Source organism: Lepus europaeus, chromosome 15 (genome assembly GCF_033115175.1).
Source record: "Lepus europaeus isolate LE1 chromosome 15, mLepTim1.pri, whole genome shotgun sequence".
NCBI lineage: Eukaryota > Metazoa > Chordata > Mammalia > Lagomorpha > Leporidae > Lepus > Lepus europaeus.
Window position 1 is genome coordinate 61,288,122 of NC_084841.1, and position 17,470 is coordinate 61,305,591.

Consider the following 17,470-nt stretch of genomic DNA (forward strand, 5'->3'; position numbering starts at 1 on the left):
TGTGATCAATTTCAGTTCACAATTGATCACATTGATAGGTCTCATAGTCAAAGGGATCGCACAAACAAGACTAGTGTCTGCTAATATTAACTGATAAAATCAAAAGGGAGAGAATGATCCAATATGGGAAATGGGAGACACAGCAGACTCATAGAATGGCAGATGTCCTAAATAGCACTCTGGCCTCAGAATCCGCCCTTAAGGCATTCGGATCTGGCTGAAGAGCCTATGAGAGTATTTTAGGCATGGAAAGCCAAGACACTCTGGAAAAAAAAAAGAAGACATAAATGAAAGATCTCAGCGAGAGAGATCCCAGTGGAAAAAAACGGGGCCATCAAGGTAGGAGGTACCTTTCTCTGAAGGGAGAAGAGAACGTCCACTTTGACTATGACCCTATCGGAATAAGATCAAAGTTGGCAAACCCTAAAGGCTTCCATAGCCTCAGCAACATGACTAGAGCCTAGGGAGATTACTGATGCCATAAACAAGAGTGTCAAATTGTTAAGTCAACATCAAGAGTCACTGTGTACTTACATCTCATGTGGGATCTGTCCTTAATGTGTTGTCCATTGTGAAGTAATGCTATAACTAGTACTGAAACAGTATTTTTACATTTTGTGTTTCTGTGTTGGTGCAAATTGATGAAATCTTTACTTAGTATATACTGAATCGATCTTCTGTATATAAAGATAATTGAAAATGAAAAAAAATTGGTGTTAAATTGGAAATTACATAGAAAATTAATCAATTTTTTAAAAAAAATATCATGTAGTATCTCTGTCATTAATGTGCTGTACACTGTTATTTAATGCTATAAGTAGTATTCTAACAATATTTTCACTTTGTGTTGCTACATGAGGGCAAACTGTTGAAATCTTTACTTTTATATACTCAACTGATTTTCTGTATATAAAGAGCATTGGAAATGAATCTTGATGTGAATGGAAGGGGAGAGAGAGTGGGAAAGGGGAGTGTTGTGGGTGGGAGGGAAGTTATGGGGGGGGACCATTGTAATCCACAAGCTATACTTTGGAAATTTATATTCATTAAATAAAAGCTTTGAAAAATTTTATACTCTCTTTTATCTGTTTTTTTTCACGACAGATAGTGGGATGGAGTGAGGTCTTTCAAGTCCCTCAAAAACTATGTAGAGGGTGGAGATAAAAATGTTTCTCACTAGTTCAACAGAATCACAGACCATTAAGAGTCTCCTGGAATGTTCTCCTACTATGCTTCCTGATATTCTTGTGAACTTTAAAGAGTGGCTCAGAGGCGCTGATCACTGGAGAAACAGTGGAGGACCATTAAGGGACTAGATGCTGGCCAGAGGAAGTTACTCTTTAACAACTGTGTTGGAAATCTCTTTTTATTTTGACAGCTAGCAAGACTTAATGCTATGTTACAAGAATACAGGCCTGGGGAGGAATTCTTACTAGGGGTGGGAAGAGTTGAGGTATTCACATCCAGGCTGGCTGGGCTACAGATGGCAGAAGAGCAGACATCCTACCTGAGTTCAGCTTCCCAGGCTGGAATAGGAGGAGAAGGTGGCTGAGGAAGAGACTGCTCGGCAGAGGTGCTGTCAGTGAGAAATCCATGGAGACTGAGAAATCTGCCATCTCTTGTCATCAGAGGAGGCTACCTGGAGAATGACAAAGTGAGCCTGGAGTGACACAAGGGAGCTGGAATATGTCCCAGTGGACCTTAGGTCTGTTATTGTCTCGGTCATTTTTTGGTCTGGTTCTCAAATTCCTAAGCAGCGTCATACCTGAATTGTTTCAAATTATGGCAGGATATGACAGCTGCTTCTAATTTTATGTTGCTGTTGATAGCATCATTGGCATTGCTCTAAGTCACAAAGCTGTAGGGGGCCAGGACTTAGGGGCCCCAGGGGAAATAGCCTCTAAGCTGCATATTGTTTTGAGACAGGAATAGAGCCATACATTGTATGGGGGCTTAGCACCACCCTCCTCTGGAATTTCAGATGTATTTTTATTCTCCTGGTAGCTCAGCCACCTGCCCAACATTGCTCTTATTTCCTTTGTCCCTGGAACATCAGGTCCACAAAACAGAGGAAAAAAAACATAGCCCTGTTTTCTTCAGAAATTGAGAGTGCCTGCTAACGCCAATGACATTCTGGGTCTCTTCCCTTCAGTTTTGAGATTTCTGGGGTTGCTAAGACCTCACATGTCACCCACAGTTGTTGGCTGATCATTATCCCTGTATCTATAGTATCTTTGAGGCCTCAGTGATGGAATCATGCTTTCTATCTATCCTTCAAAGGCACTAGTCTCAGCCTAGACAATGCCCATCCTTATCTCACAGTCCAGTATTAGGCCATTAAGTGTGGTGTGGGCAACACATATTTGAATTCAGACAAGATTCTCCATCTAGTTGTGAAGTTTTAGTCAGATTTTGTAACTGACAGAGCTTTGATCTCTTTATCTGGACGGTAGGAAAAAAAAAATCAATGCCACCCAGGGGATAGCTAAGGACACTCCACCATGAGCTCATTGGGTGTTATTTAAATAGACGTCAGAACTTCCTTGTCCCTCCACCTTCCAAACATCACTCCATATTTTTCCAGAAACTACTTCCTTCTTTCCCTCCTTAGAAAACCCCAGGTTGGGGGGAAAGTCCACCATGGGCCTTTACTCTCTAGCCCTTTCCGTGTCCTCGTCTCCTGCCTTTGCCCTCTGCATCCCCATTTTTGGTCTTCTTTCTGTGGCCCTTGGCATGGCAATTGCTCCTGGTGACCTGCAGCTACTGAATCCCACCTGCAGCATGGGTCAGCACTACCAGCAGCATGATGTAGATGATAGACATTAAAAGCCGTGCTGGTTCACACCACAGAAGATGAGTCATGGGGTGAAAGGAATTAATGGAGAGGATCTCAAGTGATCTAGAGCCAGGAAGGGCTTGAGCTGATGGGAATACAATGAAAAGAAAAGGGAATGGTCTAAAAAGTGAGTGGATAGATAATGGTGGCCACTCTTGGAGCCCAACCTCAGGAGGCAGAGGAGAAAGTTGGGGAAACTCCATTCATACTTCAGAAAGGGCCTCAGAGGGAGGATGTCAGAGTTCCCTCTGGATAGTGCCTAGTCATTTTGATGACTAGCAATTGCTTTAACTATTGTCCATGGAATAATTAGTATGGGCGGAGACCTTGAGAAGTGGTCGTTGCTATGAGTGGACTACCTGGCCTCTCACTCTCTGTGACAAAAGTTGGAATCTATCTGTGGCAGGCCAGAAACTCAGCAGCAAAGGGCTCTTCAGCAGAAAGTCCACATTGCTTTTGGTTTTCTTACTCTCCTCTCTTTTCTTCTCTTTTGTGCCCTTGTCTTTTTTTCCTGAACCTCCAGTAGAGGTTAGAGCCCCATAATTGCAGAGTCACGAGGAGTGAATAAGAATCCAGATAGCACCATCCAATACACAAAGGGATCAGACTGTGTTTGGTTAGGCTGGATTCCGAGGTGTTGGTCAATGTATGTTAGCTGGATTCTCTCATGAGACAGTGATGGCTATTAGAAAAGCTGTACAGGGGCAGTTTGGCCCCACAAAAGGAGTCCTTACTCCTTCCTAGACTGGAGGAAATTGTCATTTTTCAGGGGGCAGAAGATTAGAGCTTTGTGTACAGAACCATGGAATTGCTAGAGGGATAATAGTTTTCTATAGTGATGCCTGTGCCTGAAGCTGCCAGGGAGTGTGTTGTAAACACACACACACACACACACACAGAATATTTGCCTAAAGTAATAAAAACTGACATGAACTTGAAACTTACTATCTGCCAAGCACTTACTTTACCACAGTATCATTACTAATTGGTCCAAATTACTGATAAGGAAACTAAAGAACAGAAGGCTAAGAACTTGTCTTTGCACATACAGCTGTTAGGTGGTACAGTGAAGGTCCAGCTATGCTGTCTGGTTCTGTGCCTCCATGGATAAAGACTCATCCCCAACTGGAACATGTGTTTGGTCTGGGTTCACCCATTAGTCACTCCTGTTATCCCAACTCATGAACAATGTCAGGAAATTCCTGGCCACAGACTGTAACACTCACCCTTACATTGAGCCACCATCTCACATATGCACAAAACAGGAGGCTGGATCACAATGTATCAACTACAAAACCAACAAATAAATACAAATGACAAAATCCCACTGCCAGGTAAAATAACTTAACCCAGAGTTAGCAGCTTTTCATATGGGTGGTGCATATGCTCAAGTGCTCAAGGACACAGCCTTGAAAACCTTTCATCAAAGAGAGATAGTCTGGCAATATCCTGAAGGGTAAAGTCTGTGACTTCAGAGGGGTGAACACCTTTCATGCCCCGAACAGCACTCTGCTCCCATTTGTTGCCAGAAGCGCACCCTTTCCGACCTCAATGTTCTATTTATTCAGCTCCATTTCTTATGGAATTGCAAGTACCCATTACAGGAAACACTTTCCAATTTCAGCTCTTCATATCACAGTTGAAAGGGATTTCAGATTCTGTTTCCAGGGAGGGGGTCTTCCTAAGGGAAGGAATGAAAAGGCTGGACATGTTAGGTATGTGGGGAAGATGGAGAACCCAGAAAGGGACTTTCAGGCCAAAGTTCAGGTTTGTCAAAGGAGTGCATTCTCGGTTTTCCCTGGGGCCCCAGGGAGGAATGAGGGGTCACGATGCTGGGGAAATGCCATGCTCTCCACTTGCAGGAAACACATTCCTCCCTCTCCCTCCTTATTTTACTCCTCCCCTTCCCTTCTGATTCCCTCCTGCCCCCAGCCCTTGTTCTCTCCTTCTACATCTCCAATTCTTGAACAAAGCTTGATGTCTTTTGATTTCTGCCCCTCAGCCCTTGCATCTGACTTAATTATATTTTGCTTCTGCTACCTTTGTAATCTCAGAATGTTTATTTTACTCTTTCCTAATTCCTCAGGTCCTAATCTATGAGTCTCAAGAGGCAAATAGGGCTTTTGACTGCCTTCACCCTCTCTCTCTCTCTCTTTCCAACTCAGACTGCAATGCTGACCTTAGAAGTCAGTTATTGCTGACTTCTAAACCAGCCAGGACTGGTTTGATTTCAATTGGCCCAAGAGAAAATTTCAACCCCTAATCTCTAACGGAGATAGACAACCCCACAAAGAAAGGCTTCCTGAGGCTTCAAATACTTTTCATTTGAGTGTGAAATGAAATAAATTAGAAATCTACCTCCTCAGGTGGGACTTATCTGAAGAGTTAACTCTTTTTGGCTGTACTTCAAACACCAAATTCCACAGCCAATCTCATGAAGCTGATAAAATATTGCCACTCATAGCATGCTTTCCTCAATGGCTCTAATTATTAGAATTAATTTCTGCTTCCTGTTTCTGAAAGGTAAAGGTTTAGACAGGAATTGAGAATGATTCACATACCTGGGCAGGTAGCAGTAACAGGTACAGATGGATGGGTGAGTCCTACAGATCTCTGCAAAGGGTGATGATTCTTGCAAAGTGTTTTGGTTCCAGATGCTATGATATCCTAGACTTGGACTGGCAGCTGAATCCAGGGTTTCCACCTTGTTTGTTATGGAACTATTCGTTTACTTTCTTCTAAGACTCATACTATTTGCTCTGCCCTTTGCTATATAAACCGAGATGGATAGAACAAAACGAGGAAGTTCCCGTCACATCCTGTCTCTGTGAATTGAATTCCCATGGAAAATGTCTTTGAAGAAGGGGAAAGGTATTTGAGAATTTTGTAGACTGCAAGCTGCAGAGAAACAGAGCAAAAGTAGTCCTCACCAGTTGCCAGAATTTCAAGGAATGCTGAGCAGGAAGTCCATGAAAGCAAGGTGCGCTTTCCCCTTCCTCTCATTGACAGAAACTGGATTGCAATATCCAACAAGGGTTAGAAAGGAGTTTCTAACAATTTTTAACCCTCTATACCCTTCTCTGTAGGTCAAGGTCTGCAAGAATGATAACCTGCAAGTATTGCCATGAGTAAAATCTGTAACGCCTGTTCATATACAGGGAGGTCTTGTACTGGGATTTCTATAGTGGATCGTGTCAGAGTAAAGCAGCAATCACTATCATGCTCTATATAATGTTGCCATAAGCCCAGATGCCATTTTGGCATTTGTGGAAATGTTTAAGAAACCAATCCTCCATCCATCTGGCTGCATTGTACACTGGTATCCTCCTTAGGGGATATGTCAGAGCTATGGCACAGGGTAGTCAAGCACATGCACGATGCTCCAGTGGCTCCTAGAAATGCCTGATTTTTAGAGAAAGGTGCCATGAAAATAAGGTGCCTTGAAAATAATAGGTACCAGCAAAGACTTCTTGGAAAAGACCCCAGAAGCACAGGTAGTCAAAACCAAAATTAACATTTGGGATTGCATCAAATTGAGAAGTTTCTGTACTTCAAAAGAAACAGTCAGGAAAGTGAAGAGGCAACCAACAGAATGGGAAAAAATATTTGCAAACTATACTACAGATATGGATTGATAACCAGAATCTACAAAGAAATCAAGAAACTCCACAACAATCCACTCAAGAGATGGGCCAAGGACCTCAATAGACATCTTTCCAATGAGGAAATCCAAATGGCCAACAGACACATGAAAAAATGTTCAAGATCACTAGCAATCAGAGAAATGCAAATCAAAACCACAATGAGGTTTCACCTCACCCTGGTCAGAATGGCTCACATTCAGAAATCTACCAACAACAGATGCTGGAGAGGATGTGGGGAAATAGGGACACTAACCCACTGTTGGTGGGAATGCAAACTGGTTAAGCCACTATGGAAGTCAGTCTGGAGATTCCTCAGAAACCTGAATATAACCTTACCATTCAACACACCCATCCTACTCCTTGGAATTTACCCAAAGGAATTTAAATTGGCAAACAAAAAAGCCATCTGCACATTAATGTTTATTGCAGCTCAATTCACAATAGCTAAGACCTGGAATCAACCTAAATGCCCATCAACAGTAGACTGGATAAAGAAATTATGGGACATGTACTCCATAGAATACTATACAGCAGTAAGAAACAATGAAACCCAGTCATTTGCAGCAAGATGGAGGAATCTGGAAAACATCATGCTGAGTGAATTAAGCCAGTCCCAAAGAGACAAATATCATATGTTCTCCCTGATTGGTGACAACTAACCAAGCACAAAAAAGGAAACCTGTTGAAATGAAATGGACACTATGAGAAACAATGACTTGATAGGCCCTTGTCCTAACTGTTGATGCGCAACTTAATACTTTATCCCTTTTAGTATTTTTTGTTCTACTTAGTACTATTGGTTGAACTCTAATTAACACACAATTATTCTTAGGTGTTTAAATTTTAACTGAAAAATGAGCCCTGTTAAATATAAGAGTGGGGATAAGAGAGGGAGGAGATGTACAACTTGGGACATGCTCAAGCTGACTTGCCCCAAATGGTAGAGTTAGAAATGTGCCAGGGGATTCCAATTCAATCCCATCAAGGTTGCATGTACCAATGCCATCTCACTAGTCCATGTGATCAATTTCAGTTCACAACTGATCATAATGATAGGTTTAAGATTCAAAGGGATCACATAAACAAGACTAGTGTCTGCAAATACTAACTGATAGAATCAAAAAGGGAGAGAACAATCCATCATGGGAAGTGGGTTACAAAGCAGACTCATAGAATGGTGGATGTCCTAAACAGCACTCTGGCCTCAGAATCAGCCCTTAAGGCATTCAGATCTGGCTGAAGAGCTCATGAGAGTATTTCAGGCATGGAAAGCCAAGACATTCAGGCAAAAAAGAAGACCTAAATGAAAGATCTCTGTGAGTGAGATCCCAGTTGAAAGAACATGGCCATCAAAGAAGGAGGTACCTTTCTCTGAAGGGAGGAGTGAACCTCCATTTTGACTATGACCTTGTCTAAATAAGATTGAAGTCGAGGAACTCAATAGCCTTGGCAACTCATGACAGGAGCCTAGAGAGATTACTGACCCCATAAACAAGGGTGTCAAACTGTTTAGTCAACAACAGGAGTCACTGTGCACTTACTCCTCATGTAGGATCTCTGTTCTTAATGTGTTGTCCAATGTGAATTAATGATATAACTAGTACTCAAACAGTATTTTTCACTTTTTGTTCTGTGTGGGTGCAAACTGTTGAAATCTTTACTTAATATATACTAAATTGATCTGTATATAAAGATAATTGAAAATGAATCTTGATGTGAATGGAATGGAAAGGGAGTGGGAGTTGGGAGGGTTGTGTGCAGGAGGGAAGTTATGGGGGGGGGATGTCATTGTAATCCATAAGCTGTACCTTGGAAATTTATATGTACTAAATAAAAGTTAAAAAGAAGAAATACATTCCAAGCCTTATAGAGAAAATCAAGAGTTTTCTGATTACTTGGCAATCTCATATAACCAATTGATTGAATTAAAACTGCTCAGTTGAAACAAACACTTATTGAAAAAAAGAAATTAGGTTTTGGGTGAAAGGAGAGGTGGGAAAAATAGTTACTGGTATCCCAGTCAGTTTTCTAGACTAGATTTAGACCCAGTGAAGACTGGAATTCTTGTATAGCTAGAGCTGCTGATCTGTAAGGATAATGGGGGTTGCTGAGCTTTCCATTCACCTTTTCCCAGCAAAGTAGAGATCTTCCAACCAAGGAGTTGGGATAGGAGTTTCCTTTGTTCCTCTGCCTATGCTAGATTTCCAAGTCTCCCTGCTGGTAAGGGTTCTGTCACTTTTTAACTGAATTCTTCAGTCAATCTCCTATAAAGGTTATCCTTTATTGGTTGTTCTGCTTCTTCTCTGTGCCAGAGGTGAGTGCAGAGCTTCTTTATTTAGCTGTCTTGAAACTGAAGCTAACTAATTAAGGAAATAGGTTCCTCTGACTTGGTAATACCCAATGCCAATGCTTTTGGGAAGCTCCTCCAATCACCCCAGAAATGGTCTGACAATGGATACATCCAGCAAGTTGGGCATTGGGAGGATTTACAGTACCAGTAAATTGCACTCCCCCTATCTGATTGTGTCCTCTTTTGTGTGTCAACTAATGTGACTGGCTAGCAAACTTTGTGATGATAAATCTATGCATGTGCCTGTGAGACTATGCCAAGAGTAGAGGAGACTCAATTTTTGAACCATATTTTGAGCCATAATTGTAGATAAAAAGAAAATATAGTCATATAAAGATATTTACAAAGGTGTCAAATGTGACATTTATACAAGTTCAAACTCTGCATCAAATTGGAGAGTGAGAAGGAAAGAATATGCATGGAGAGAAGTCAAGCTCATCCCAGAAGACATCAGAAGTTTGGAGTAGCATTTTGGGGAAAAAGAGTGAGGACTGGCAGAGAGAAAAGGAATATAAGATGTCATCACACACAAACATGGAATGAATCTATCAGTCTTGTGTGCTTGACTACAAACTGTTTTCAAGAATAGAGAAAGTTAGAAAAGCTAGGATGATATTTAGAGATGGAGACAGAGGTCAGAAAATAGTTTATTTTTTAAAGTTGAAAGAAGAGGTGAGATCCTCCATCTTCCAAGTCCACACTTGTTTCTACAATTTTATCTTAAGCAGTTATTTTTTATTAAATAAGATTTATTTATTTGAAAGGCAAAGTTACACACACACACACACATACACACACACAGGTGGGGGGACGGAGGTCTTCCACCCACTACCCACTGGTTCATTCACCAAAAGGCCACAATGACTGAGGAAGGACCAGGCTAAAGCCAGGAGCCAAGGGCTTCTTCTGGGTCTCCTACATGGGTTCATGGCCCAAGGACTAGGGCTGTCCTCCACTGCTTTCCCAGGCACATTAGCAGAGATCTGAATGGGAAGTAGAGCATCTGGAAATCAAACTGGAGCCCATGTATATTGTCTGTCCAGAAGGCTGTGGCATAACTCACTGCGCCAAGTGCTGGTCCCACAAAAGCAGCTCTTACTTTGCTTTCTTTCCCCCATATGCTTGTAAGTTTGGCATGGATTTTTACTGCATCTCCTCCAGCACCCCATGTATGGAAATGGACTTTGTTGGGGAAAAGGCTTCTCCTGCTCCTCTCCTCCCCAACTGCAATATTCTCTCAAATGACCGCAGAATGTGGGCTGGTGGACAAAAAATCAACTGTGTAAATGGAAAATTTCCCCACTTACCAAGGGAAGTGAAGGTCTTTCTTTTTCTTTTTCCATAAAAAATTTTATTTTAAACTTTTTTAAAGTGAACAGGTGTTGCCGTTGAGTTCTCCACAATGTTGCAGTGGGTTCGTTTCTGAGAGGAGCAGCGTGGTGGGGGCAAGAGGCGCGGAGTCAACACACAGACCCCGGGAGTCCGGTGAGGGCAGGCTTGAGGCGAGCAGCCTGCAGACTCGTTTATTACAGTTGGTACAACAGCTTATATAGCCAAGACCAGCCAATCTGGTCAAGGGGCGGTCCATACCCCAACCAATCACAGCCTGTTGCCAGGCAGTTTCTACAGCCATCCAATCACAGCCTGTCGCCAGGCAGTTTCAAATCCATCCAATCACAGCCTGTCGCCAGGCAGTTTCCAGAGCCATCCAATCACAGCCTGTCGCCAGGCAGTTTCAAAACCATTCCTGACTAACTGACGCTTGCTTGCCAGTGGCCACCTTGGCATGGCCTTCTCATTCCACTACAAACAGGTTTCTTGCATTTCATATATACAGTTTTAGGAGCATAGTGATATTTTCCAGGCTCTCATACTCCTTCTTCCTTCCTTTATGATTCCCTCCTTTAATTTTTACAGTGATCTACTCTATTTTACAGTCATGAAATTAACCCTACACTAAGAAAAGATTTCACCAAATAGTGAGAAGAATAAAACTATTTCTCAACAGTAAATACAAGGGCTGTAAACAGCCATCACATCTGAAACTATCAATTTCATTCATACAGATTATATTCTTTGGTTCTGTAGTAGTTACCGCAAATCAGAGAAAACATATGACATTTGTCTTTTTGGTGCTGGATTATTTCACTAAGTGTGATGAATTCTAGATGCATTCATTTGATTGCAAAAGACAGTATTTCATTCTTTTATATGACTGAGTAATGTTCCTACATATATACATACACACATGCACACACACATATGTGTGTGTGTATATATATGTGTATATATATGTGTGTGTGTATATATGTATATATATGTGTGTGTGTGTATATATATATATATATATATATATATAAAATTTCTCTATCCAGTCATCAGTTCATGGACATCTGGGTTGATTGCATATCTTAGCTATGACAAATTGAGCTGCAATGAACATGGGGGTACAGATAACTCATATGCTGCATTCATTTTGTTTGGGTAAATTCCCAGGCTAAGGATGGCTGGGTCATATGGTAGATCTATTTTCATCTTCCTGAGGCTTGCCATACCATCTTCGACAATGGCTATACTAGTTTACATTTCCACCAACAGTCGAACACTGTTGGTATATGTGCAGGACTATGAGTCCAGGAAATAAACTTTAGTAGCCTAATGGTGAGTGAGAATCATTATTCCCTCTGGGCGTCATTCCTGCAGATGAATGCCATGGTCACTTGTAAGGAGGGCTTTCATTTTCCTACATGGGAGGGTATGAAGACACTCATAAAGGGAATTCTATGTCTTTTCACAAAAAATAACTATGGTAGTCATTCCTCAGATGGCTATGGAATCGTATTTTCCTATCACAGGCCTCACATTGGGTGAAGGGTCTCAATAAGCCTTTAAATTAATGTTTCAGTGTAAAATTAGGGACTCATCATTTACATTGAGGAAGGAGATGATCCCACCATTGTAGTCCAGGAAAACCCCCACTCATGTAAGGGGGAGTGTTGGAAAGGGGTTGATTCTGTGAGGGTTAATTACAAAATATGAATGTCCTGTCTCTAGTCCAAGGACCCAGTACCCATTGTCTGGAGATAAAGTCACATTCCTTGCTTTCCTGTCCAAATCTTCTTGGCACACTCCCAAGTACCATGCTCATTGTGTCCCACACTCACTTCCCAGTAATGTTTCCCTGATTGAAAACTCTCCACAGTCACCACACACTTCATTATACATCTCTTATTCTTATAGTTTACAAATTTAAGATCAGAAATATAGAATTGTGGATGAGTTGTATCTCTGCAAAGTTATACTCAATGGTCAAATAAAAGGAAAGAGAAAGAACATAAATTACTGCATGGGAGAGGGGCTCAAACTGTGCTCTTCCGTTGCATGCTGACTCACGTTGGGATTCATTCCTGGCTTCATCTGAAGCCCAGGAGACAGTCTGCTTTGGACACAGGCCATCCAGACCCTTACTTTATCTTCAGTGCAGGCCAGGCACTCACCAGCTCCTGGAGAAGCCCAGCTGTGAACTCATAAATTCCTGAATATCACCCTAACCCTACCACTATCCCTCGTATAAACCCTTTATTTTACTTTGTGGGAGTTTGGATGACCTTGCTATCCAACATTCTCCCATCTGTCAGATTCTGCCCAATTTCACATATTTTCTCCTGGCTAGTAGCTAGTCCTTTCAGTTTCCTGGAGATTTTACTGTGATTGACACCTAGGCTGAAGCTCTCACCTTCTAGATCTAGGTTGAGAAGTATGTTTGAGGTTGTCTGTACCCTGGGGTGGATCACAGATTCATTATATGAAGTTCATGAGAACCTGCACTAAGTAAATCCCATGTCTTTCAGTAGTCTGCTCCCTCTCCCATGTTCACCCAAGCCTCTGTCCACTGTCACCCATTCATCCATTTGTACCTGCATTGTTTTTTGGTTAAGATTTATTTTTGTTTATTCAAAAGACAGAGTTACAAAGAGAGGTAGAGACACACAGAGAGAGAGAGTTCTTTCAACTGCTGGTTCACTCTCCAAGTGGCCTCAGTGGTCCAAGCTGAGCCAATACAAAGCCAGGAGTCAAGAGGTTCTTAGAGGTCTCCAGTGTAGGTGCAGGGGCCCAAGATCTTGGGTAATCCTCTGCTGCTTTCCCAGGCACATTAGCAGGGACCTGGATCTGAAATAGAGCAGCCAGGACTTGAACTGGCACCCATATGGGATACTGGCACTACAGGCTGGGGCTTTAGCCCACTGTGCCACAATGCTGGTCCCTTGTATCTGCATTTTTCTGGGCTTCCTTCCATTCTGAAAACAACAAAAAGAACATTCGTGTCAGTACTCACATAGGAGGCAGGGAGGGAGGGGAGAGCAAAGGCAGTTTCTCTTTTGGGCCAGGGTTCCATGATAAATCTGATGAGGGTTTATAAGGTTTTTCTACAAAGTGTGCCTGCAAGAAGATGCAAAATCCCCATAGCCCAGAAGCCCATCTCAAGTTTGTTGTAAGAAAAATGGGATTCAGAACAGAGAGGAGACAGGATGTGAACTCACAGCCAAAATGAATTTATTTGCAGAAGTAGCCAACTGCCAGCATGCCAAACTGAACACATGGCATAGAGTACAGTCCTTAGTGGGCTGGGCCTTAAAAATCTTAGGATGGGCTAAGGGTCCAGAGTAGGGAGGCATGATAGGCAGAATGAGTTTCTCCATACAAGTTTTTCAGCTTTCCAGGAGGTTTTCAATCCTGGAAAAGAATGCAGGGAATGGAGTGGGGAACAATACAGAGTATGTGACTGAACTGGCCTCTTGAAGGGATTTAAGGATAAGGGGTAAATTCCAGATTTCAAAGGATGCAGGGATAAGGGGTAAATTCTGATTTTATCTACTATTGGTCAAGGAGCTAGCATGGACAAGGCTTATGTCCTTGTTCCAGCATAAGCTAACAAAGCTTATGTCCTTGTTACAGCAATTGTAATACAGGAACTCATTGATCTTAGTCTCTTAAGTTTACATAAACTGAGCGATGAAAGAGAGAGAGAAAGAGAGAAAGAGAGAGAGAGAGAGGAGATACTCAGGGAAGAATGACCTTTCTCACCTGCTCTTCTGTGCATCTTCACCACTCTGAAACCAAAAACACAGAATATCAAAATCACAGAACAGAGGCCCAGCAGGGAATGTGAGAGGAAATCTCTGTGTGTGATAACGTTCTTACCTGGTTCCAGATGTTGTTCTAAAATAAAAAAGCAGAATAGTCAGTTTTTGACACAGGCCTGGATAAAGGCTCAAATAATCAGACCAGGGGGAAGCTGAGGGTGACGTTACACAGGTACTTCAACATTCTAGGGCAACATACCCTTAGAGGGTTCACATAAATTATTATTCTTATCCATACAAAAATACCAGTAAACAAAATTTGTAAATAATTTTAGGTTGTTCCCAGGCCCTGATTCCTATTCTAGAGTTCCCAAGAATCTAAGGATCAGCTTCTTATTAAAGAATAGTAAGTATAAACCAGCTGATCTCATTGTCTGCCCCATCTTTCTTTCCAACAAGACATGGAAAAGAGTTCAAATTGTGGAACAGGAAGGGATTTAAAGCTAGGAGTGTAAGGTTCCAAATATATCAAGTTACTTACTCAGTTCTTTCAATTCTTTCTGAAGTTTGTCTGAAAAACAAAGATTTTTAAGTGGTTAGAAAAGGAATATGAAAGGTACTGACAAACTTGTCTCCTCACCCTGTTGGGAGTCAGAAGCTCACCTAGATTTCTCCTTTTATGCCCCATTTCCAGTCCCTGCACTTAGCCTTTTTCTGAGGCAAAACAAGATAACAGCATTGCTCACTCTGAAGATAGAGCTGGAATTTTAGGACCCTGTAGAGGTGAGATGGAGGTTATCAAGGAGAAGGTGGCTGGGTTGGGGGATACAGACCATACTGCACATTCTGGAAAAGGAATGTTACCACTCAGGAAGAAAATATTGGTTCTTGTGGGTGAAAATTCATTTTAGACTGCATATTATTTTACATTGTTGTCTTCACTATTATTTCTTCTTGTATAAATTCTTTCCAACTATAATGAAACTTTTAAAATAAAATCTTAATGCAACATTTAGATATTTCTTATGTAGAAAGGGCCTGGCTGATCTGATGCTTCTTTGGGGAGTCATTTTAGGTAAACATGGAGGAGAAAAAGGACCATGTTCCTCATAGCCAAGGTGTAAGAACAGTCCCAGAAGATGTAAGAGTCCCGAATTCTGGCCCTATTGGACAATAAATCAGCCCTGATCCCAAGGGTCTCTTTTTTCTCACTTACCCCGGGATCTGGAGAATGAGATTCTCATCCAAAGTAGAATACAGAATGCAGCACAGCAGATAATAATCAGTGCAATAGAGACAAAAAGCCAGGGTGACTGCTGGAAAAATATCTCTGAAAAACAGTTTCATAGATCTCCTAAGTGTTTGCTAAAAGTGAAGGAATTTGATTTCTATTTATAGTCTCTTGTCTCAACATAAAAAGAACTTTTTTCCTATAATTTCTTCTACAAGATAAAACTTTGTTTTTCTAAATATGGATTTTATCTTTTTAAATAAGAAGAGGTAGAGTTCTATTTCACTTTCTCCTACATGCAATAACTGTCCCAGCATTATTTCTTGAATGACTTGCCTTTACTCATTGCTACATGCCATATTACCTCTATGTTTATCAAATTTCTCTCTGGGTTTGGATATGTTTCCTGGCCCTCTGATTAGTGCCACTGTTCACTCGCCTGTCTCTGTGAACAAATTTTGACTGGTTTAATTATCACAGGAATGTGATATGTCTTGATACATATTCTAAACTGATAATCTCTGAATGTTTTTATTTACATGTATCTAAACAATTCTTTAGTTAAAATATTTATATATTATACATCAGGGACACAGAAGGAAAGAAGAAAGGAGGGAGGGAAGAAAGGGGGAGAGAGGGAGAGAGAGAGAGAGAAAGAGAAAGAAAGAGAGAGAGAGAAAGAGCTCACAGACCATTCACTGATTCACTCACCAAATGCCCACAACAGCCAGGGCCAAAAAAAAAAAAAAAAAAAAAAAAACCAGGACCTGAGAACACAATTGAAATCTCCCACATACTTGATTTAGTAGGAACAAAATTGCTTGAGACATCATCACTGCCTCCCAGGGTCTGCATTAGCAGGAAGCTGCAATCAGAAGCTAAAGCAAGATATGGAACCAATATAATCTGATATGATGGCAGGCATCTTAACTGCTAAACTAAATGCCTGCTCCTGGACAATTTTTGACCATTTTCTCTGTCACATAAATTTCTGGAATTGACTTGTCAATTCCAATTGATTTCTGGAATGTAGGAATACTCTGATCAGGTTTTATATAGGATTACATTAAATCTATAGACCAGGGGCAAGCATTGTGTCATAGTGGGTCAAGCCACCACCTGCCATGCTGGCATTACATATAGTCACTGGTTGGAGACCTAGCTGCTCCAATTTGGATCCAGCTTCCTGGTAATTTACCTCAGAAAGCAGCAGAGTGTGGCTCAAGTGCTTGGATTTCTATACCTCTGTGGGAGGCCTGGAAGAAACTCTAGGATTCTGACTTTGGCCTGGCACAGTCTGGACCATTACTTCCATTTGAGAAGTGAACCAGCAGATGGTAGATATCTCTCTATGTCTCTGTCTCTCCCTTTCTCTCTGTGGCTCTGCCTTTCAAATAAAAATAAATCTGTAAATCAATTCTGTATAGTATAATGAAATTAAAATATGAACTTTCGAATATATAAATAAAAATTTAAAAAGAAATCAAAATTATGAAAAGCTACCTGAAATACAAAGGGGGTGTTTCACAAAAAAGCAGAAACAAGTTTTTAATATGTCTTATAAAAATGAATTGGAGGAGTTTCCAAGATGGTGGAATATGGAGGGAGCTTATTGCTCTAGCTCAGGAGAAGATAGTTTTAAAAAAGTGGAGATAGTGTAGTCTCAGGGAAGAGTTAGGGGGGAAAATGACAGAGGAAACTCTACTGAATTTAGAGGGACAAGGTGGATCAACGTGGAGGGCATGGGCACCCACGGCTTGGGACTCCTATAGCTGAGAGCCTATGGACCAGCACTGGAAAGTGAGGTGAGACTAGACCACAGCAGCCCAAGCCACTGGCAAAAGAGCACAGGAAGAGCCTAGAGGGAACAAGGCTTGGAGGCCCATGGGGGAAAGAGTTAGAAACGTGCCAGGGAATTCCAATTCAATCCCATCAAGATTGCATGTACCAATGCCATCTCACTAGTCAAAGTGATCAATTTCAGTGCATAATTGATCATAATGATAGGTCTAAGATTCAAGGGGATCACATAAACAAGACTAGTATGTGCTAATTCTATCTGATAGAATTAACAAGGAGAGAACAATCCAACATGGGAAGCGGGATGCACAGCAGACTCAGAATGGCAGATGTTCTAAACAGCACTCTGGCCTCAGAATCAGCCCTTAAGGCATTCAGATATGGCTGAAGAGCCCATGAGAGTAATTTAGGCATGGAAAGCCAAGACACTCTGGCAAAAAAAAGAGTCAAAGCCAAAATTAACTATTGGGATTACATCAAATTGAGAAGTTTCTGTACTGCAAAAGAAACAGGAAAGTGAAGAGA

At 41.3% G+C, this 17,470-nt stretch overlaps 1 protein-coding gene across 2 annotated transcripts in view; it reads right to left on the reverse strand.

The window, feature by feature from the left end:
* BTNL9 (butyrophilin like 9) overlaps window positions 1-5,469 on the reverse strand; it is a 57,744-nt gene extending 52,275 nt beyond the window's left edge. For both annotated transcript variants that reach the window (XM_062211909.1, XM_062211908.1), the window contains exons 1-2: window positions 5,398-5,469; window positions 1,508-1,639 (exon numbers count right to left, since the gene is read on the reverse strand). In XM_062211909.1, coding sequence (XP_062067893.1) covers window positions 1,508-1,616 — 109 coding nt within the window. In that variant the 5' untranslated portion in view covers window positions 1,617-1,639; window positions 5,398-5,469. The remainder of the gene's footprint in view (window positions 1-1,507; window positions 1,640-5,397) is intronic.
* Between the last annotated feature and the right edge of the window lie 12,001 nt (window positions 5,470-17,470).